Here is a 25,280-nt window from a genome sequence, read left to right on the forward strand (position 1 = left end):
ATGATGTTAATTCCCCGATAACAGACACATTCATCGAGTTGTCATCCTGATTGTAATCGCTACACATGAGCATTATGCCAACCCATGCATCAAGTGTTTATGTCACGATTTCGTCACACGTCCAATCTAGTAGGATATATTTTTAGACGAAGATTGTATTGATATTGATACTGTTCCTTTCTAAACAAGTCGACCTTGTACTTCTTCCGGGGGAGGGTTCCGGGTAGGATCTGGTGATCGCAATGCGTGACGATGTATCATCGCAGCCCGGCGGTGTGTATTCCATGACTGTGGGGCGACTTGAGGCTTTGAGGCTTGTCAAATTGTTTGATAGGCATTACTTAGAAGTTGACGGATGACAAGATAGACACAATTTTTATGGATAACAACTTCCTTAATACTGGAAAAAGCGACGTTTCGGTATAGATCCTTATACCGTTGTCAAGCAAGACTGAATGAGGTTGTTGTTGTTGTTGTTTTTGCATTAAGTGCTTAAGAGGTCGCCTTCTGCCTAGGCAATTTCGGCTGCCCTGTCCCTCTTTGGGACTCCTGTGTGTGAGTAGGGTACACATATCTATTGTGAGTTTGGTGTTCACATAATTTCTGTTTTTGTATTGATGTGATTTCTATTTTCTTATATTGATATGATTTCATTTCTATCCTTGGCTGCTCTGTTTATATACGTTCGAGTAGCTGTCCATCTCTCAGAAATAGAGTTAGTTTGCCCTTCGCTATTGCATCTCTTGGCTTTAGGAAATCTATGACATATAGCGGATCTAACTGCAATTAGGTTGTTGGTTGGTTGGTTTGTTGTTTAACGCCGCACTCAGCAATATTACAGCTATATGACGGCGGTCTGTAAATAATCGAATCTGGACCAGACAATCCAGTGATTGATATCATGAGTATCGATCCACGCAATTGGGATCGATGACATGTATCAACCAAGTCAGCGACCCTGACCACCCGATCCCGTTAGTCGCCTTTTACGACAAGCATAGTCACCTTTTACGGCAAGCATGGGTTGCTGAATACCTATTCTACCCCGGAATCTTCACGGGTCAACTGCAATTAGGGCTGGGGCTGGGGCATGGTCTTGACATTCTAGCAACACGTGATGAGGGTTGTTGTTGTTGTTGCATTAGGTGTTTAAGGGGTCGCCTTCTGCCTAGGCAATTTCGGCTGACATAGATGACAGTGATGAGGGACATAGTACTGAATATATATAGTAGGTGGGGGATTAACAGTAGAGGATTAACAGTAACAACAATTGCATACATGGGTGGGATAACATTGGTAGGTGTTGACAACAAAGGGATGATGCTGTCACAACCAGATGGACAGAGAACACATAGGTGGAAGCCAATAGGGACATGAAGCCAGTAAACAGGATAAGTGATTATTGTTTGATGAGTTCATAGTAGGCGGATGAGATGAAATAGCCTTGATCTCTGTTGATTGCTGGCTTGTGGCGGCGAATGTGGACTGCTTCTGTATGTTTTCTTTTAGTGAAATCATGGAGGTTGTTGGCGAGGATTTGGACGTTGTCCCAGTTGATGATGTGATTGGGACAGTTGCTGATATGGTCAGCCATCTCGGACCTATACCTAAACGTCGCTTTCCCCAGTATCAAAGAAGTTTGTTATCCATAAAAATTCCTCCCCAACCCAATCGGCATCTATTCCAAATCTCTAAATTCCCAAATTCTATATAAGCAACCCCTAAACCCCCCTCTTGGATTGCACAGACCACTTTCGCCCCTTTCGGAAACACATTAAATGGCCTGGCCGGGCCCGTGTGCGAAATACGCATCAGTCGGAAAGCGCACGTTAAATCTCCAAAGTAAGTAAGTAAGTAAGCATAAAAATTGTGTCTATCTTCTTAATGCTTGTCGTAAGAGGCGACTAACAGGATCAGGTGGTCAGGCTCGCTGACTTGGTTGATGCATGTCATCGTATCCCAATTGCGTGGATCGATGATCGTGATGCCAATCAATGGATTGTCTGGTCCAGACTCGATAATTTCCGGACCGCCGTCATGGAGCTGGTATATTGCTGAGTGGGTAGTTAAACAACAAACAAACACTAGTTTTTCTAATAAAATTTCGGTGATTCAAATAACGCAGTGATGAATCCTGAATATTACTGAATGTGGCGTAAAACTTCACTCACTCACTCACACGTTCATATCTTGTGGCTGATTGGTTAAAAACAAGTAGTATTTTCCTGTCATCATATGTCATTGCCTTCACAGATTGTGCACCGAGAGGGTAAAATATTTCATTCGCTTTATATTGAGCAATGGTATATAAGTTTAACAACAGATCCAAAATTGAATTATGGCGCAATACAAAACTTCTACACCAGAGAATAATTAGTCTCGAATATGTTCCGAATCCATGGGCAAATTAGTTTATATATAATAACTATATGAATGGATCACTGAAAATCAGTGATGACACCAGGTGTTCCTGAAAAGGGTAAGCATGTCCTTGTCTACCGGTAGCATCCGCTACTCACACAATTTTCGTTAAAAACGTAAGTGTCAGGAGTTGTGAAAACTAGCTCCAAGTAAAGGTCATAGCTTGCGGTAGCGTCGCTCATCACGTGTCATACGTCCTCTGAATGTCTGCCACGCAATTTCTAGAAAGACTTGACCAGGCCTTTGATGGCGAAACTTTGATATTAAAAAATTGTATTTAGTTGTTATCAAGGTGTGGATATCGGTGAGTGCGGCGTAAAACTGCACTCGCTCGTTCACTCACTCACTCACTCACTCACTCACTCACTCACTCACTCACCCACTCACTCACTCATTCACTCACTCACTCACTCACTCACTGGTGTTGATTTGTTTAAACGTGCAAGTAGTATTTTCCTAAAAACATATTTCTCTCACTTCACAGACTGGTTTATCCTGGAACCGAGAGAGCAAAATATTTCCTTTAGCTTTACTGACCAAGTGAAGGTTATGTTTAGAAGATTAACAACAGGTCTCTTCGTATGTATTTTCTTAAGTCCTTGACATCATTTAAGATGTTCGATTTTATAAAATATTTCGAACAAACGTGTGTTCGCCCCACTATTTGATATAATTTCCTTCCACGACTGCTATAAATATCAAAAAGGTCAAAATATGACGCAGAAGAGCAAAAAGTGAAAGTGGATTCTTTGTGATTCAAAACATCTAATTAAAAAGTGTACTTGCTACATGCACACCGACACTTACAAGAGCTAGGTTTACATCAATGTCTTGCCAAGCCGATACGTACGATAGCCCAACTCCCCTAGGAGCGGAAAGTTCGTAAGCTGTAACAGCCATCTAAAAGTCTGAAACGCGGACGACTCGGAGTGGAGGGCGGGGTGTGCTAAAACAAAACACGAGAAGCTTTATCATCCATACCATGAACTCCTGTGTCAAGCAGCAGTGTGAATCAAGACAACCTCATTTATTTTGGAAACCAGAAATCGGCGAGTTCGTGCAACCCTCTCTCGTATGAATCTCCCCTCGTTCAACAACGTTGTTATCTCGCCATTACTGACGTCATGATGTTGAGTTCTCGATGAAATCGCATGTGTGGTACGAGAACTTAATTGATGCAAGATGTTTTTTGATACCATAATTGACCATTTAATGTTTTACTGATAAAATGACCTTTTACTTAAAAAAAACAAACAGGTTCTTTCGTTTCACGTGCCCACTGCGTGCGGATTGTCACAAGCCTTGCATGTGATTCAGTGATCTGATTACAACCAGATATAGCATCGCGGTTTTAGTGAATGCAAGTTCGATTTTGAAATGGGACACTGGGATATATACGAATCTCCTTCAACTTCATGCGTGGGCATGGACGGATCATATACTCGTTTAATATAAAATTATTCATGTATCTATCATACATATACTCAACAAGAAAAGTTCCCGTGACACCAATATTTTAGTGTATTTTTTAAATAAGTCAAGTTTGGTTTTCAATATTGTAGTACATGTATGGAGTCAAGTCACAAAAACGCAACTGCTACAGAAAAGCACGCATTCCATGCAAAAGTTGACTTTTATGCAAGCCCCATGCATTTCACTACCCAAGAATAGGTATAAAAACATGTGCGTTAACGGGATTCCATATGCATTGTTTAGCATCGTGCTGACAACCACTCAGAAAAACAAAACAATTACGTAATTATTCAACATTACGAAATGCCACGCCAGTCCGAAAATGAGCGTCTGCGAGCCATTGGTATGCTTGAAGCAGGATCGAGTCAACGTGATGTTGCAAGACAATCAATCTCATTAAATCAGATCTTAGTTCTCGCTACCGCTAAACAAAGATCTGAGGACATCCCATAACGGGTCACGTCAGACCGACCTTTCGCGAACTTTGACCGACCAATGGAATGACCAATCAGAAGGCAGCTTTCTCGTGCTTTACGGCACTAATTTCAAATTGGCGACTACGCTTCGAAACATATTTTGACAAATTCTCGATTACAAATTTGAAACCTGAACAAAAGAACATTCTGGAACGGCTAATAGGTGGTCTAGATTGTATGGATACAGTCGTTTAACCCGTGTCTATCGTTCGGAGTTAAAGTTTTCGAGGCTGTATCATCAGAAATCACATTCCCACTCTCTCTCCTACCCAGAGTTGAGAGTTCCATGCGGCCGGCAGACAGCCAGCATAGTACCTCTGCCACAGGCCAGCGCCATGTGACGATTCGTCACATCTTTCACAGTCCATTCAAGATATTGCATATGCTTTTCATCCGTTTCATGTTTGTTAAGTCTACACATTTTCATAAACAAGTGCCAAAGAATGGTTACGGTTCATTAAGAAAGTATCCTAATACGTGAAAATCTACTTGTTTTTGCGTAGTTATCCTATGTTTACATTGGTTGTACGGCTCCACGTGCTGTCATCGAAGCCCAACGGAGAGTTAGCGATACGGTCACTTTGATGTATAATTATATATTGTCATGCAACTCACTGTCGCAGTTGTAGTAGCATATCTATATAATTATGCAAAACAATATGTAAAGCGCCCCCAACTACTTGCATTAGTCCGATTTATACTGATTTCTGAAAAAGCGCGTTTGTTTACAAACAAGAGAAAAGTCCGGTCACGTGATATACAAATTAGCCTGTGGCAGTGGTGTTATGCTGAGTCACCACTGCGCCGGAGTGTGATTCCGACTGTCACTTTCATAATCTAGTAAGCGATGCTCTGATTGGTCGGATGAAAGGTCGTTCTGACGTGACCCCTAATGGGATGTCCTTAGATCTTTGTTTAGCGGTAGCGAGAACTGAGGTCTGATTTTAATGAGATTGCAAGACAATTTAACGTCCACAGAAACACCATTTGGTGTTTATGGCAATGTTGGCAACAGACGAATGCAGTCAGAGACCATCCTCGGTGTGGCAGGCCACGAGTAACCAATAATCGACAAGACAACTGGATTCGAACAACACACCTACGAAATCGATTCCAGCCAGCAACAGTGACTGCAAGAAGCATCCCTGGCCTTCGACGAATATCTTCACAAACCGTACGTCGCCGCCTCAGATGTGAACGGATTGTCGCCAGAAGACCCGCCAGACGTCCCATTTTGATAGGAAACCAGCAGATATGGACAGGTATCCCACATCACGCATTTTCTGAAGTCAGTATGGCAAATTAAACCATTTGAACACCTACAGGGGTCTTTTATTTGTTTCCAACCGAAATTGTTTCAGATTTGGTAAAAAACATAACTTTGCATTAAATCATATTCAATGTCACAGGAACTTTTGTTGTTCAGTATATGTGGAAAAACGTATCTAGAGGGCGTGCATATATGTGATGGACTCGTATCTAGAGGGCTTGCATATATGTGATGGACTCGTATCTAGAGTGAGTGAGTGAGTATAGTTTTACGCCGCTTTTAGCAATATTCCAGCAATATCACGGCGGGGGACACCAGAAATTGGCTTCACACATTGTACCCATGTCGGGAATCGAACCCGGGTCTTCGGCGTGACGAGCGAACGCTTTAACCACTAGGCTACCCGACTGCCCCGACTCGTATCTAGAGGGCTTGCATATATATTATGATGGACTCGTATCTAGAGGGCGTGCATATATGTGATGATGGACTCATATCTAGAGGGCTTGCATATATGTGATGGACTCGTATCTAGAAAGCGTGCATATATATTATGATGGATTCGTATCTAGAGGGCTTACATATATGTGATGGACTCGTATCTAGAGGGCGTGCATATATATTATGATGGACTCGTATCTAGAGGGCTTGCATATATGTGATGGACTCGTATCTAGAGGGCGTGCATATATGTGATGGACTCGTATCTAGAGGGCGTGCATATATGTGATGGACTCGTATCTAGAAGATTTACATATATGATGGACTCGCACCTAGAAGGCTAGCATCTATGTTGGACTCGTATCTAGAAGACTTGCATATGTGTGATAAACTCAAAGCGAGATTTGTATATATGATGGAGTCAAATCTAGAAGACTTGCATAGATGTGGTGGTTTCATATCGAGAAGAGAGAGAGGGGGGAGTATACGTATCCACGTATATATCACATATTAGGGCACATACATAACATAAGAGTGGTTTGTATGTGCGAGATTACCCTCACACAGTTCGCCTGTGTGGAGTTTCGTTTCATCACTGCTTCTTATATGGTCGTGGTTTATAGTTTACTGAATTTGAAATTTATCATGATGATGTTGAGAGAGAGAGAGAGAGAGAGAAAGAGAGAGAGAGAGGGAAAGAGAGAGAGAGAGAAAGAGAGAGAGAGAGAAAGAGAGAGAGAGAGAGAGAGAGAATATACGTCTCATTTATGAGAGACTGATTAAAATTAAAATTATACGATTTATATTTTCAGCAACCCCGAGACTTTGAAATCACATCAAATTATAAATACGATAAATTATTTTTGAAACAAAAACACTCCATAGGTCTCTCTATTTTTATTTTCACACATATACACATGAAATCACCAAAGGCAACAAGAAATGTTTTGTCACCTGAATGATCTTTACAGGTATAACAAGAAATGGCAGTCATTTTTATATTCCAAAAAAATCTGTAAGTGCCTGAAAGAGTACTGAAGTATATCAAGTCACCCAGTGCATCCAAACTAAAAAGTGTTCTTGATGTCAATTAATAAATAGTATTAAATTGTTCACTTAAAACACGGATACATGTATAATACACGTATATATCACATATTTGGGCACATACATATCATGTCCACACTCTCCTTGTCATTCCAACCAAGGTCGTAAACACCCCCCACCCCCACTCCCTCCCTCCCACCAACAAATGAGTCATCCGATCAACCATACGTCATGTCGGCGGCATGGAGTTTTGAGTAATCACTGCTTCCTATAGGGTCGTGGTTTATAGTTTACTGAATTTGTCAACGGACTGGACCGATTGACAGTAAAAACTATATAACCTACTTTGGATCCGCGATGTGACAGCAATCCAATTGACAAGTCGAGCAGATGTAAAGTACGCTGGCACATACGTTATGCCAATACACTCGCTGTCCAGGGTGATGGTTGGTTGGTTGGTTTGTTGTTTAACGCCGCACTCAGCAATATTGCAGCTATATGACGGCGGTACGGAGTGATGGACGTTTCTGGGTCTCGGTTACATTATTGACTTCCATGCTAATCATTTTGTAATGCATATACCATGGGACAAAGACAGTATTGTGTTAGTGTGGGTAGGATATGCAGTCATGGATTGCGGGGACTGCCCGCTCCCCGCTGTGGTCAAGACCATCGTGGCTTGTCACCATATAATTGTTACTGAGGCCACGTTTTGTTTGTTTGTTTGTTTTTTAACGCCGCACTCAGCAATATCCCAGCTGTATGACGGCGGTCTGTAAATAATCTAGTCAATCCAGTGATTGACATCATGAGCATCGATTCACCCAATTGGGATACGATGACATGCATCAACCAAGTCAGCAGCCCGCCCAACCGATCCCGTTAGTTGCCTCTTACGACAAGCATAGTCGTCTTTTAGGGCAAGAATGGGTTGCTAAAGACCTATTCTAACCCGGGTCTTCACGGGTCACTGACTTATCCTAAGTCACAGACTGACCATATGGGATCGAACAAAAATCATATTTTATATAGAGCCTTTATTGCGGACACTGGTAAGCTTCAGCCAGGAGTGTGAGTGAGTGAGTGATTGAGTTGGGTTTAACGCCGCTATTAATAGTATTCCAGTTATATCACGGCGTGTCAGCTTCATGTGGGAGGAAAGCCCGAAGTGATGCTGGTCTCAGACCTTTACCACTTCGGTGAAACCCATGAGTACGGGTATGGTGCTGACAAACCTAGAAACATAATCGGGGCGAACCGGGATTCGAAGCCACAATCATAGGTTTCTGGTGTGCCCAAGGGACGCAACTCTGCACAGCGAATTGCGGCGCCTTAGACGACTGGGCCACCCGTGCCATACCCCCCTGTGAACCTACTGCCACTCCGGTCGTGTCTTCCTCTTTCATACCCAGTACAAATATACAGTGTTATGCGTGATAATGAATCCATGAAGATTCGGGGTAGAATAGGTCTTCAGCAACCCATGCTTGCCGTAAAAGGCGACTATGCTTGTCGTAAAAGGCGACTAACGGGATCGGGTGGTCAGACTCGCTGACTTGGTTGATGCATGTCATCTTTTCACAATTGCATGGATTGATGCTCATGATGTCCATCACTGGATTGTCTGGTCCATACTTGATTATTTACAGACCACTGTAATATTGCTGAGTGTGGCATTAAACAACAAACAAACATGATAATGAATGCATTTACAGAAGTACGTACTACATTCTGATTGGACAATATAAGCAATGACTATTATACGATTTATTTGAATGGACATGAATAACCTGATTGACATTTATGCTTATCTATCTATCTATCTATCTATCTATCTATCTATCTATCTATCTATCTATCATGAAGCTGAGACAAAATGCACTGAAGGTGGCCTGTCGCTTGGGGGTCAGCAATCTTTAATTACAATATGACGGACAACGTGACGAAGGACGGACAGGCAGAGCTCTGAGACTTGATTATTTGACCCGTGAAGTCAGCGAGCTTGACCACCCAAATCCGTTAATCGCCTCTTACTACAAGCATAGTCGCCTTTTACCGCAAACATGGGTTGCTGAAGACCTATTCTACCCGGATCTTCACGGGTCGTGGGACATATAACGGAGCATCGTAATGTGTCTGGAGCACCAAAATCAACAGAAAGCTTGAGAATACAAAACGTATTTTTCTAACGTTATAACGTTTACAAATAGAAACAAATCACTTTATAATGGTTGTTGACATTTAAGATTTAACCTTAAAACACAATATGTTTATGATGATTAAGCATACATGTGTAGTTTCTTTTCCCTATTATTTAAAAAAAAATACTGTTCACAAAATAATTAGTCATCTCTCAGCAAAGAAACCCACTCCTTTCACTTCTAGTCACCACATTGAGGGGATTATGGGTTGTTTCTGTGGCAATATTTTTTCTAACTGTAGTATTAATAACGAACGACATATAATTTGCTTTGAGTATACCCATGGGGAAAACTTATGAAATTATTTTTGTGACGATGTATGTATAGAGGCACAAACATGCAGAAAGGGCGATGTCTGCTTTTGCCATGTCACACATGCTACATCTTCTGACTTTATATTATTTTCTGTATAATTGCATCACCGAGAGAGACAATTGCGTGTACGAGTTTCGTTGCGGAAAACCAGATTAATGCACTGAATCTATACACAGACCAGTGACTAGTACATTGACTTTACACAAATAACGTATTTCATCAGAAAACAAATATCAAGATAAAATAAAAAAACATGTTTTGCATGAGCAAGTAGAAGCAAATGTTCCAGAAATGTTGCTTGCACCGGAACACCAATCACACCTATATCGACGCACGCTGCCCTCAGTCCCAGTCTAGTGTTGCGTAAGCTCCATACAGTGTATTTGAAGCGCGCGTGTGCAAGGCTGTCCTATGATGCAATATACCGGTTCGATACAAGTAGTGCAGTTGGTTATACACCGCTTCGCACGTACAATTCGTGGTCACAATTGCGGGATTTGGGGATTTCATCATCGGGACAGTTTTTGACATTGAAGTTTTTCAGCATTTGATCTTGCGGGATGTGTTTAACATCGTGCACGTGATCATGAAAAATCGGCCATACGGTGAAAAATGACGTATTTTTCATCATCAAGAATATACTTATCATGACCCCAGCTGTTATAATTCATTATCGCCATATTGTTATAAACGTCATTTTAACATTATCATAACCCATTTCTCTCTCTCTCTCTCTCTTTTATAATATATCATCTTTATTACACCATGTTTCCACGTCATTATACAACCCTGTACGATACCGCGTGGACAGACTATCAAGGAATATTTTCTCCGTGTTTTAAGTGAAAAAATTAATACTATTTATTAATTGACATCAAGAACACTTTTTAGTTTGGATGCACTGGGTGACTTGATATACTTCAGTACTCTTTCAGGCACTAACAGATTTTTTTGGAATATAAAAATGACTGCCATTTCTTGTAATACCTGTAAAGATCATTCAGGTGACAAAACATTTCTTGTTGCCTTTGGTGATTTCATGTGTATATGTGTGAAAATAAAAATAGAGAGTTTTTGTTTCAAAAATAATTTATCGTATTTATAATTTGATTTGATTTCAAAGTTCTGGGGGTTGCTGAAAATATAAATCGTATAAATTTAAATGTGCCTTATATCAGTCTCTCATAACATCCGGTGGTGTCTGCACAATTTAGCTTCTTAATGCATATATTTTTAAACTTAACCAAACAACAAGGATATTATCAGTTTGTTCAGAAAGTGAGACTTATACTCTCTCTCTCTCTCTCTCTCTCTCTCTCTCTCTCTCTCTTTCAATACCTAATGTGAATGAAGTGATAACTTGTGAGTAAACTCAATGGCTCATATTATATCTGAAACCCTGCATTGTTACATGTTTAGGTAAATAGATTAAATAATATATAAAACAATTACTTTTATGTTTAAATTTATGGTAAATGTTTAATGAAACTTGGATGCTTAGTGGAGAAAATAACAAAGACCATGCTTACATTTAAGGATTACAGCTTCTCGATTGAGAACACTCGGGAAGATTCGAGGACGCTAGAACCCAGCCCGGAAAGGGCCGAACATAGTCGAGTGACGTCACATATACTGTGTCACAGATCTAAACACTTGAGAGAAGTGCTTTCACACAGGATTTATTCGTTGAACTAGAACAGTCGTACCTGGAAGTACCATATTACATAGCCTGTGGAATACCGTTAACGATGACATCCAAAGACAAGAAAAGGTAGGAGATCAATTATATCGTGACTAGACACCTAATCGTCGGTGGGGCCAAATATCGGGCGATGCACAGACGGTGGAGTTGCGCTCTCACACTATATATATTGTTCACCTACTTGGAGATTCATTGAGGGATACCGTTATGCAGAACGGTCTAGTGAGACGGTTGTCTTTGACTGGTAGATTCGAGACCAGATTGGCCAGCTGTCATGGGACGTTATTGTTGTGGATTACAGATTTTGATAAGAAAAAAAACTTGCGTTAGACTTTGACCTTCGGTGTGTGAGAAAATACTTATGTTTAATAACACTCTGTGGGTATGGCTAGTAAAGGTTGTTTGTTGATTGGTTGGGAAGCTATATTTTACTTATCAAGTTATTGTTTTTAGAAAAGAGTGTTCTCAACGTGGGACTATTTGTGATCCGACACCATTTTGACCGATTTGATTACGTAGTGAGTTTTCTGGGTCGACATGTGGCCGTAGACAGAAACTATGTCACAGAAAACATGATTGGTGTTCATTTGTGTTCAGTTAATTAACTGTACTATGTTTTATGGATGTAAATGTTTTTTTTAAAACACAGTGTTTTAATAACATCAACATTCATAGTGTTTATTCAAATGAGTAATACATTTTATCAATAATGTGAACATTATTAAACAATGTAGACATTCTTCGTATCGCTTGATTGAGTGGAGTAGATCCCATGCATGCAGTCTCATGCCATGGAGTATTCAAAACACATGAAGAAAGTTTTGCTGTTCCCACTCTCAAGAAAATGAGTTATCTTAATGCTCGTTCTTGTGGCATGACCAGGAGTTGAACTAGATATACCAAAAGCCGATATTCTACTATCAAACTACAGCAAACAAGGCTGTAGTTAACTTTTTTTTACAGGGGGGGGGCAAATAAGAATATTCATTTCCTATTCAAGTTAACTTTCACAAGATAAAATGTTTTCTATAAAAAATCTAGGGGGGGCACCCCCCCCCCCCCCCGGCTGGCTGGCTATGGCACAGGCAAATGGCAGTAAAAGTTTCAAACTGCTGTTAAACATTTGCCAGTTGTTACAGTTATAACTATTCTTATGGCTTTGACAGGTGTCTTTTATGGCTGGGACAAATCCAAATTTACTACCCGGTACCCGATCCCCTATTACCCGACGCTACCCGGGTACCCGCTGTAGATCTCAGAGTTGGGAACAAAAGGTCTGATTGGGAATTGTAGCCCTGGCTAAATCTATTTAGATACAGGTATCAGACAATCAGATCATGCGTACACTGAAGTCAAAAGGAATGTGTGCATCGTCAGAAGAAATGCGATCATTAGCGACTTGTCTTGTAGCCACTGAGCTATAGTAAGTTTTTGTCATTAAACACTATATCACGTGACTATCCACGGGTCCAGGTAGTCCTGTGGGTACCAGGGTCCTACTCAGGACCCACCCGCCCCGAGTTACCTGTCCCAGCCCTAGTGACTTGTATTTCACTTATAACAGGGACAAATAGAGGAAGAGACTGTACTGCTTAGATTTACTCAACTGCATTGAATGCAATGTTAAAATACAATGTTGAATACCACTGACTTTATCAAAGTAAGAACTTACTCATACTAATTTTAAACAAAGTCATGATTTTTATCCAATGTAACTGCCAAGGGCAGCTAATTTGGAATCCCTGATAAGATCCTTGATAAAATTTACCACACTATGTGGACACAAAGTTTTAAGGATCCTTTATGAATCCCATGGGTATTATAGGTGAGAATATAGGTCCCCTGCAACCTATGCTTGTCGCTAAATGTAGCAATATTTTAGTGATAACTTAGAAAATAATACAAAATATCTTTTGTTGGAAATAATTGTTATAAAAAATGTGAGTTATTATATTTGAGCACTCCAACAGATGCCATGTGTGTGTGTGGCTGCTTGTTCTAGTCCGGACTGATGCTGATTTATAGTGCTAGCCCACTGAGATACCATGCCACAGTTTAACATGAATACCCTACTCAGACACAGTATACTGACTCCGAGTTGACCAGTCCTTGTTTTAGCCCCTTAATGCTGAGCGCCAGACAGGGTAACAACAAGTACCATCTTTTAACGTCTTTTGGTATGTCACGGCCGGGGATGGAACCCTGGGCCTTCTGTTGTATATCTACTTAGGCAATAAGGGGGCACGGGTGGCCCAGTCACCTAAGGCGCCGGTGTGCAGAGTTGCGTCCCTTGGGTACGCCAGAAACCTATGATTGTGGGTTCGAATCCCGGTTCACTCCGATTATGTTTCTAGGTTTGTCAGCACCATACCTGTGCTCGTGGGTTTCAACAAAGTGGTAAACGTCTAAGACCTGCATCACTTCGGGCTTTCCTCCCACATTAAGCTGACACGCCGTGATATGACTGGAATACTGTTAAAAGCGGTGTTAACCCCAACTCACTCTCACTCACTTAGGCAATAAGGACATAATAATTTAATTATAAGATTTTCATCCACATTTTAGATTTCAATTAGGTGAAAGCTACTTTATTTTGTCATTTATATTTTTCAAACAAAAGGTTCAAGGCATCGGTGTGTATTAACTGTGTTTAGTAGGGCTTGGACAAGTCCAAATTTACTACCCGGGTACCCACCCCACTATTACGCGACCCTACCAGGGTACCCTATGTAGGTCTCAGGAGATGTTTCAAAATGTCCGATTGGGAACGTTTTTAGCAAAGTCCTGGCAAAACATATTTAGATACATGTATTAAACAATCTGGTCATTCATACGCTGAAGTTGACATAAGTTATATCTTTATTCAACCATATGAAAAATTAGAAAGGAATGGGTGCACAGTCAGAAAGAAATGCAAACATAAGTGACTTGTAGTGTAACCATAGAGTTCTAGATAATCTTTTTCATTAAACAATATATCGTGTGACTAACCACGGGTCCGGGTAGTCCTGTGGGTACTCGGGTCCTACTCAGTACATACCCAACCTGGGTACCCGAGTTACCCGTCCCAGCCCTAGTGTAAACATTCTCTGACAATACTATTACCGTATTTGACGAAATAAGCGCCAAGGGCGCTCTCAAAATTAGATATAGGGGGCTCTTATTAGAATATTATTTTGGTAAAAAAAAACATTTGAAAGGTAAATTTCGTGGTTTATGCTGACAGCCTGAAATGTTTATATACGACAGATATATTTTTCCAGAATTTAATTGCCCATAATTAAGGGTGCATATAACACAGGAGTGTGTATTATACGCGAATGAATAAGTTTTGTTTACATTGATCAATCGGGAGGGGTGCTAATTGGGATTGTTCACGTGCCAATATATTAGCAAATATCGCCGTGGGCGCTTATTACGTCGAATACGGTATATCAATTGATTTCTTTATGTGGGGGAAGGGAAGAAACTTCTGCAATTGTCAGTATATTTCATTGGACGACTGCTGCATCTCTGCCAATCAAATCACTTCTTTCTGATTACTGTCATATGCATATTTATGCATCACTGTAAATAGTGTGTGTCTAGGTTGTCTTTTTGTGAATTTGTTACTGTTGTCTTTTTTCATACAGTTTTACACAGTGTCGACAGACTACTTTATCTTAACGGTCACAAAACAGAACAGCTGTCACTTTAGAAAATAGCTGAAATGAATAGTTACCCCATAAACATGTGATAAAGTCAGGCAATCTATATCATTCTTAAAGTTGTTGCTGCTCCATCCATCCATCCATCCATCCATCCAAGTTGGCCCCATAAATCCATCCAATTTGGCCCCATAAATCCATGTTATGGTAAAAAATATTGATCTGGGCTGATTTGTCTCAATTTGGTTGAAAGAATCTGTAATACAAGAAAATCATTGATCAGGTCTTTGCAATATTTCTATTGTCTTTATGACCAAAAAAGATCTTGTGCCTACCATCGTGATTTGAAGCTGTTTTAGTCAAACCAGGACCCTAAAGAATCAAGTGATATGTCTGCTGGGTTTGTAAATCTGAATGAGTATATGCCTCTTGAAGTGCTGTCTGTCAAAGCTCTGCTCATAAAATTCAGAACTGACTTGTGACATGGTTGCTATGTTGTGTATGTAATTCTCAAGTCCATTTAAGACCAAGTTCTTTTTAGTAATATTACCTGGTTATTATTAGTATTATTACCCGGTCATTATTAGAATTATTACCCGGTCTTTATTAGAATTATTACCCGGTCATTATTAGAATTATTACCCGGTCATTATTAGAATTATTACCCGGTCTTTATTAGAATTATTACCCGGTCATTATTAGAATTATTACCTGGTCATTATTAGTATTATTACCCGGTCTTTATTAGAATTATTACCCGGTCATTATTAGTATTATTACCCGGTCATTATAAGTATTATTACCACTTGATGCACTTGATGTTGATTCTCCGCTCCCTGGGGAGTATACACCCCAAGCTGTCTGTGAGGCGCTGGAAGGTAAAAGTCACCATTACCACCTCAGGGGGCACGGGTGGCCCAGTCGTCTAAGGCTCCGCGATTCGTTGTGCAGAGCTGCGTCCCTTGGGCACGCCAGAAACCTATGATTGTGGGTTCGAATCCCGGTTCGCCCCGATTATGTTTCTAGGTTTGTCAGCACCATACCCGTGCTCGTGGGTTTCACTGAAGTGGTAAACGTCTGAGACCTGCATCACTTCGGGCTTTCCTCCCACATGAAGCTGACACGCCGTGATATGACTGGAATACTGTTAAAAGCGGCGTTAAACCCAACTCACTCACTCACTCATTACCACCTCATCCTACTGGGTACCCATTCAGAGCTGTTTAATCAGTATGGGAGAGGACTGAGACCCTAGAAATTCAGGAGTCATGCTGGCAAAACTGGTTTCCCATCCAACTACTCTCTGCTACCGACATTGCTTAGCTTCACCTGATTTGTGAACTATGCACAGTACACAGGACCACAAACACCATGTTACTCATATTCAGGAATAATTGGATATGTTGTACAATAAGCATGATGTATACACATTTTGATCTTCCTTATGGTTTGGGCTATGCAATTTGTAATGATTTAATATTTGATATCACATATATTCATGATCCATTGTCATGAAAGTAATATAGTACTCAAAAGATGAAGAAGAAGATCCAGTAATTTTATATGACAATAGTTCATATGTCACGGTCATGACAAAATGTTCTTTAACTACATTTGATACCTGTGAAGAATTGGGGGTAGAATAGTTCTTCAGCAACCCATGCTTGTCGTAAAAGGCGACTATGCTTGTCGTAAGAGGCGACTATCGGGATCGGGTGATCAGGCTCGCTGACTTGGTTGATGTATGTCATCGTATCCCAATTGCATGGATCTATGCTCATGATATCAACCACTTGATTGTCTGGTCCAGACTTGATTATTTACTGACCGCTGTGATATAGCTGGACTATTGCTGAATGCGGCATTAAACAACAAACAAACCAAATATTAACTGACCGTTGTCATATAGCTGGAATATTGCTGAATGCGGCATTAAACAACAAACAAACAAAAGAAATAATTACGTTTGAGTAGTATATCTTCAAAGTGTAGACACATCCAGGTTAGTAAGGTGGCCCAGTGGAATTATGTTTCTTATCAGTGTTATAAATTATTTCATAAAATAAATCTTGATCCCCTGCATCATTGGCCTCAGTTTGGGGTCATCCATTGTGTACTTTAAAGATGTGGTTCTCTGTGATTCTCTCAATCTGAGCTGTCAGCAATTGATGATTGTTTCCTGTGTACATTTTTTAGACCTGTCATGTCTGGCCTCAGTAACTGTTTCCAACCTAATGCCTGATAATATTTCAAGTTGAAGTTCTCCAGCGCCAGCGTTATGGTTTTATCAGTTAGACAGTCCCATGTTGACTCATACATAAAGATCTTCAATCTGACACATATTTCATATTCTCACAAAATCTAAATAAGATCTTAATCCCTCTTTTACAACTTTAACGCTGCATGTGTATTTGGATTATGTCAGCTGATGTTATTTGTCCAATTTGCACACAAAAGTATCAATTAGCTGAAATCATTGTCAAGTTTGCACATCAAAAGACCAAACAGTAAGTTAAATATGCATGAAGTCACACAAATGCTGCTTAAAGTGTTTCATGTTTAATGCAGATTGTGGTATAGTGTTCAAACTTGGTGTATATTTCAGCTAAACAGCACTTTGGTGTGTAAATTTCAACAAATAGCATGCATATTTCTCTCTTATTTTCATTGTAAGGCCTGTAGGTTATAATTCTCATTTTGTATCTGTTCTTGAAAGCAAACATTGTAGGTTATTATTCTTATTTTCATCTGTTCTTGAAAACAAACATTGCAGGATATAATTCACATTTTACATCTGTTCCTGAAAACAAACGTTGAAGGTTTTAATTCTCATTTTGCATCTGTTCTTGAAAACGGGGTAGAACAGGTCTTCAGCAACCCATGCTTGCGGTAAAAGGCGACTATGCTTGTCGTAAAAGGCAACTAACGGGATTGGGTGGTCAGGCTCGCTGACTTGGTTGAAGCATGTCATCGATCTCAATTGCGTGGATTGATGCTCATGATGTCAATCACTGGATTGTCTGGTCCAGACTCAATTATTTATATACCGTCGTCATATAGCTGGAATATTGCTGAGTGGGGTGTAAAACAACAAACCAACCAAATCTTGAAAACAAACATTGCAGGATATTATTCTCAATTTGCATCTGATCCTGAAAACAAACGTTGAAGGTTTTTATTCTCATTTTGCATCTGTTCTTGAAGACAAACATTGTAGGATATAATTCTTATCTTGCACCTGTTCCTCAAAACAAACATTGATGGTGATAATTTTTATTTTGCATCTGATCCTCAAGACAGGCACTGTAGATTATAATTCCTAGTTTTATAAACACTGATATCTGTTTCTGAAGGAAAATGTCATAGGTGATAATTCTTATTGAGCATTAAGTTCCTGAAGCAAAAAGTCATAGATTATAGTTCCCATTTTCCAGTGTGTTGAAATCCATGCACAATGGTTCAACGGTAGTATCCTAATATTTTCACAAAGCGATCTTAGTGCTACGACTATAATCAGACTGATCATAAAGCTATGTTAGATATGGGAATTGTGATCATCTTAGCACTAAGATCATGTGGAACAGCCCCCTTATATGATGTCATGATACAACTCACAAGACACGGGGGCACGGGTGGCCCAGTCGTCTAAGGCGCAGCAATTCGCTGTGCAGAGTTGCGTCCCTTGGGCACGACAGAAACCTATGATTGTGGGTTTGAATCCTGGTTCGCCCTGATTATGTTTCTAGGTTTGTCAGCACCATACCCGTGCTCGTGGGTTTCACTGAAGTGGTAAAACGTCTGAGACCTGCATCACTTCGGGCTTTCCTCCCACATTAAGCTGACATGCCGTGATATAACTGAATACTGTTAAAAGCGGTGTTATACCCAACTCACTCACTCACTCTCACAAGACACAATCACGTGAAGATCCAGGTAAGAATAGGACTTCAGCAACCCATGCTTGCAGTTAGAGGCGACTAACAGGACTAGGTGGTCAGGCTTGCTGACTTGGTTCATGCGTGTTGTATCCCAATTGCGTACATTGATGCTCATGATACCAATCACTGGATTGTCTGGTCCAGACTCGATTATTTACAGTCCGGCATCATATAGCTGGAATATTGCTGGTCATGACAAAATGTTCTTTAACTACATTTGATACCTGTGAAGATCCGGGGTAGAATAGGTCTTCAGCAACCCATGCTTGTCGTAAAAGGCGACTATGCTTGTCGTAAGAGGCGACTAACGGGATCGGGTGATCAGGCTCGCTGACTTGGTTGATGTATGTCATCTTATCCCAATTGTGTTAATCGATGCTCATCATGCTAATCACTGGATTGTCATGTCCAGACTTGATTATTTACAGTCTGGCGTCATATAGCATGAATATTGCTGAGCGCGGCGTTAAACAACAAACAAACAGAAACTCAATACACCATGTCGGAGATTAAGTTGTGTTGATGTATTCTGACTGTGATGGAACACCTATGAATGTTTAATATATTCATGTTGTACAGGGAAACACACATATCATGTACACAGGAGAAATACATAGTCAAATGGCCAAGTAGACTTGCACGAGGCAATAATTATTAGTTTAAATCATGCTTTCTAGATTATATGGATAACAGGAACAAATTGTCCCTTTAAGAGACTGGTGTCCTTGTACTGTCCGACATAGACTTGCTTATCGTTAGGGTAGAATTAGAGTACAGTACAGCCTTGGAGCAAGGCTAATGGTGAAGCTCAGATAGCCACCAGCAAACACCCGGGTCCTGTTCCACAAAGCGATCGTAGCGGTAAGACGATCGTAACTCCCATACTTTAACATAGACTTACAACAGTCTTAGCGCTAAGATCGCATTGTGGAATGGGGCCCTGGTAGGCAGAAAATAAAAACAATTTGTGCCTCAGTAGTATCAATATACACTGTATCACATTGTTTAATATCATGTTTCGTCAGTGAGTTAAGGCAGCCTTAGTGCATGTTTTAAGATGTTTGTTGTCTGTCAACCTTGCCACTCTTTGCATGAGAAAATGAAATAATTTCTGTTGAAACTTACAGCTTTCTACTGATATTGTCAATTTATTCCAGTTGAAAATGTGACCCTCTTGCCCTTTACATGTGTTGAAGCCAAAGAGTAAATTAAGGCAAAAAATGACGAATGTCTACGTGATTCGAATCAGCAACTATGTGGTAGGAACAGAGGGTATTGTCAACAACATGACATGTCGACAAAAGCAATGGATATTCATTCCTCCAATGACTAACATTTTGCCATTGAATGTAGGTTTAAAAAACTGAATGTAAAATCTATGAATAACTTGAAATTCTTTTTTCCCCTTCTCACACCAGCTTTCTTGTATTACTATTATAATACTAATAGGTATTCCTTAATTTTTTTATTGTGAAAACCGTTACTCTGATTTCAGTTATATGTGTGTTTAGTTTGTAGGTTTTTTCCCCTTTTTATTTTGCACGTTCAAAGACCTAAACATGCATACTGAGCATGCTAAGGTAATTGATAGCAAAATAAAACATATTCCTAATAATTATACTCAAAGAGAAACATTCTGAATTTTCTGATTACATGTCGTACATTGACTTTCATACTTGCTCTCAAATGAACCTTAATGGCATGTTATACTTCTGGTGTCATACAGTTCTGGCTGGAAAAACTGGAAAACAATCAGAAAATGTTGGCCTGGTCTTGTAAAAATGTTTGTGATAGTTTTTGTTTTGTTTTGTAATTTGTATTGGGGTAAGGCACACACACTGTCATTACACTTGATATTTAAACACTTCTTTTCACCATGGCTCTTTCATGTCAGCTTGGTGCATGAGTTCCTTCCCTTAGCCAAGCCAGGATCACTCTGAATCCAAGATTGACCATGGGTGTACGTTTGCTTGTGGATTTCAGAAGAGTGGTCAAATCTGTTAGGTATGTCACATTGGTATATTTATTTCTTTTGATTGTTTTGGGGAACAATCTCCAGGGAGTGAACCATCTTTATAGGCAGTGTTTGTTTGTTTGTTTGTTTGCTGTTTAATGCAGAACTCAGCAATATTCCAGCCATATGTCAGTCTATAGATTATCAAGCCTGGACCAGACAGTCCAGTGATTAATATCATGAGCATCGATCCACGCAATTGGGATATGACGACATGCATCAACCAAGTCAGCGAGCCTGCATGATCACCCGATCCTGTTAGACGCTTCTTACGACAAGCATGGGTTGCTGAAGACCTATTCTATCCCAGATCTTCACAGGTCTCATATGTGGTGAAGATAGTGGTCTATATTGTGTATGCCTGGTTTGATGGTGCATCATGGTTTTAGTGACGGAACAATATTTCAATGCATTTTGCCGCAGTTCCGGTTCTCCTTTTGGAAGATCCTAGGTTCAGGTTTACTGTGAGTGAGTGAGTGACTTGGGTGTAACATGGCTGTGAACGTAACAGAAGAGTGTTTTTCAGTATCTGAGTTTATGTATGTCAGTAGGTCAGCTGAAGCTCACCCCTTGGTTTGACATTCACATCACTGCTGCCTACACTACTGTATGACCACAATAAGTGCATAATTAGATTTTTATCTTACTTTCAAAATTGTGAGACTGGAGGCATTTTATTTGTTGAAACAAACTGTGGACACTAAATGTCAATGCAACATGAATGTTCTGTAGGAGTCTGTATATACTCGACCCGTGAAGCTCCGGGGTAGAATAGGTCTTCAGCAACGCATGCTTGCTGTAAAAAGTGACTGCTTGTCATAAGCGGCAACTAACGGGATCAGGTGGTCAGGCTGGCTGACTTGGTTGATGCATGTCATGGATCCCAATTGCATGGATCGATGCTCATGATGTCAATCACTGGATTGTCTGGTCCAGACTCGATTATTTACAGACCACCGTCATATAGCTGGAATATTGCTGAGTGCGGCGTTAAACCACAAACAAACAAACAACAAACTGTATATACTCCCTTTTCCTATTCTCGCTGGTTCCCTAATCCCTTATTCACTAATTGCTGCAGTGAAATTTTCCCCTTTCATAGACAGCACTGCAGAGATCAGGTAACTAAGAACTTGGAGGACATCATTTATTGCATAATTTTCGAGAATGTTCTGACAGTTGGTAAATCTGAAAGCATAAATGATGAGAATATGAAGACATGGATCTCTATAACCTGAATATTCACCCTGTGTCCATAATGCAGCATATTTTATAAATTTCTTCTCTAATAAACTTTTTACTGCGTGCAAAACATCGTCTGCTAGCTTCATTAAGTAGCCTCTCATGCCCACAGAAAAAACTATGGAACATAATAAATAAGGGCCATACCGTGAGACCCGTGAAGATCCGGGGTAGAACATGTCTTCAGCAACCCATGCTTGCCGTAAAAGGCGACTATGCTTGACGTAGGAGGCGACTAACGGGATTGGGTGGTCAGGCTCGCTGACTTGGTTAATGCATGTCATTGATCCCAATTGAGTGGATCGATGCTCATGATGTCAATCACTGGATTATCTGGTCCAGACTTGATTATTTACAGACTGCCGTCATACAGCTGGAATAGTGCTGAGTGCAGCGTTAAACAACAAACCAAACAAACCATACAGTGAGATTGTGTTTGTTTGTTTATGAAATCAGTAAGTACCACGACTTGAGGTTTAGCCAGGCTATTGTGTAAAAAAACCAATGAAGTACATTTAGTGATTTTCCTCATCTGTAGGTACTTGGGCGGTGGGGTGGCCTCGTGGTTAAAGCATTCACTCCTCATGCCAAAGGCCGAGGTTTGATCCCCATCATGGGTACAATGTATGAATTTCTGGTGTCTTCTGCCATGGCTCCTCTATGTTGCTAAAAGCAGCGTAAAACTATACTCACTCACTTGTGGACCGTCAGAATATGTGGTTGGGATGTTGGAGTAGTGATGCAGATGGAGATGAAAATCTATTCATTTATTTATGTTGGCTTTAGTAAGCTTTTTATGAAAAGGAATATATTTCGTTCCACACGTACAAATGAAAAAGACCACATCTTTTCATTGTTATTCTGATCAAAGTTGCAGATACATAAAACCTTTTTTGTGTCTAATTGCATACGTTTTCACAATGAAAAATGAACAGGTAGTGCAAAAAGGTTTGTCAAAAGATTCTGTCAGCGACCTGGTGTTGTGTGTAACAGGCTAGTGTGTGTAATGACCCTGTCAGATAGAATGTGACCACATACTGACACCATTCATTGTCACGTAGACCAGGTCATGTTTTTGTATCACTGTGAAATGCGGTTTCATAAGAACACACGGTACAGTCCAGATTGTTGTGATACTGATACTAATGGCAGCATCAGTTAGGGCGGGGACGGGTAACTCGGGTACCCGAGTCGGATGGGTACTGAGTAGGACCCGTGGTTAGTCATGTGATAATTGTTTAATGACAAAAATTATCTAGATCTCTATGGTGACACTACAAGTCACTAATATTTGCATTTCTTTCTGACTATGCACCCATTCCTTCTGACTTTTCATATGGTTGAATAAAGATATAACTTAAGTCAACTTCAGTGTATGCATGACCAGATTGTTTCATACATGTATCCAAATACGTTTTGCAAGTGCTGTGGTAAAAAAAATCCCAATCGGACATTTTGTATCTCTTGAGACCTACAGTGGGTACCTGGGTAGGGTCGGGTAATAGCGGGTTGGGTACCTGGGTAGTAAATTTGGACTCCTCCCAGCCCTAGAATCAGTGTATGTTATTGTTAAATAGCAGAGGAGACTTGTATTTAACAGAAAACAGGTCTAACATGTCTAATACTAGTAATAGCAATATAAGGATATGCGATTGAAAAGTCAAATTTGAATAAATTTAAGAATCAAGTCATCATTTCGCTACCCGGCTACCACTAAGAGCTTGTAAGGTATTTGTAAATATATTACATTTGATCATGTTTCACTTATATGAATCACAATTTATTTATCCTCTTGTAAAGAACAAAGACTATGGATACCAGACTTCCGAATCATGATTGTGTTACGTTTTACAGACAGCTGGGGTTATATAATTAGATGAGATATTTGTACCTGGTAGTAATGATATCACTGGGATGTTGGGTATCCTTCCTTGTAGCATTGTTGTCAGATATGTACCTAGAAACCCCTATTGTTAGTGTGCATTAGTGTTTCCGAGACAGGTCTACTTCCTTGTGGGATTGACTCGGCATGTACACAACCAATGAAAAGGCTTGTAACTTTGTACACAACCAATGAATTTTGTGCACTACCAATGAACTTTTTACACTGCCAATGAACTTTGTACACTACCAATGAACTTTGTATGCTACCAATGAACTTTGTATGCTACCAATTAATAGACTTATACACCATGTACACCGCCAATGAACTTTTTACACTGCCAATGAACTTTGTACACTGCCAATGAACTTTGTATGCTACCAATGAAATTTGTATGCTACCAATTAATAGACTTATACACCATGTACACCGCCAATGAACTTTGTACACTGCCAATGAACTTTGTACACTGCCAATGAACTTTGTATGCTACCAATGAATAGACTTGTACACCATGTACACTGCCAATGAACTTTGAACACTGCCAATGAACTTTGTTCACTGCCAGTGAACTTTGTATGCTACCAATGAATAGACTTGTACACCATGTACACTGCCAATGAACTTTGTACACTGCCAATGAACTTTGTATGCTTCCAATGAATAGACTTGTACACCATGTACACTGCCAACGAACTTTGTACACTGCCAATGAACTTTGTATGCTACCAATGAACTTTGTATGCTACCAATTAAAAGACTTGTACACCATGTACACTGCCAATGAACTTTTTACACTGCCAATGAACTTTGTATGCTACCAATGAACTTTGTATGCTACCAATTAATAGACTTGTACACCATGTACACTACCAATGAACAGACTTGTACACTGCCAATGAACTTTGTACACTGCCAATGAACTTTGTACACTACCAATGAATAGACTTGTACACCATGTACACTGCCAATGAACTTTGTACACTGCCAATGAATAGACTTGTACACTGCCAATGAATAAACTTGTACACTGTCAATGAAAAGACTTGTACACTGCCAATGAACTTTGTACACTGCCAATGAACTTTGTACACTACCAGTGAATAGACTTGTACACTGTCAATGAATAGACTTGTACACTGTCAATGAATAGACTTGTACACTGTCAATGAAAAGACTTGTACACTGCCAATGTTATGTTCACTGTTTAG

The 25,280-nt window shown here is 40.0% G+C and overlaps 1 protein-coding gene across 2 annotated transcripts in view; it reads left to right on the top strand.

Moving 5' to 3' along the window:
- Positions 1-11,263: 11,263 nt before the first annotated feature.
- LOC124151108 (hypoxia-inducible factor 1-alpha-like) overlaps positions 11,264-25,280 on the top strand; it is a 92,218-nt gene continuing 78,201 nt past the window's right edge. For both annotated transcript variants that reach the window (XM_048403168.1, XM_048403170.1), the window contains exon 1: positions 11,264-11,415. In XM_048403168.1, the coding sequence (XP_048259125.1) occupies positions 11,393-11,415 (23 nt within the window). In that variant the 5' untranslated portion in view covers positions 11,264-11,392. The remainder of the gene's footprint in view (positions 11,416-25,280) is intronic.

This window comes from Haliotis rufescens, unplaced genomic scaffold (genome assembly GCF_023055435.1).
Source record: "Haliotis rufescens isolate VD_foot unplaced genomic scaffold, xgHalRufe1.0.p SCAF_3, whole genome shotgun sequence".
NCBI lineage: Eukaryota > Metazoa > Mollusca > Gastropoda > Lepetellida > Haliotidae > Haliotis > Haliotis rufescens.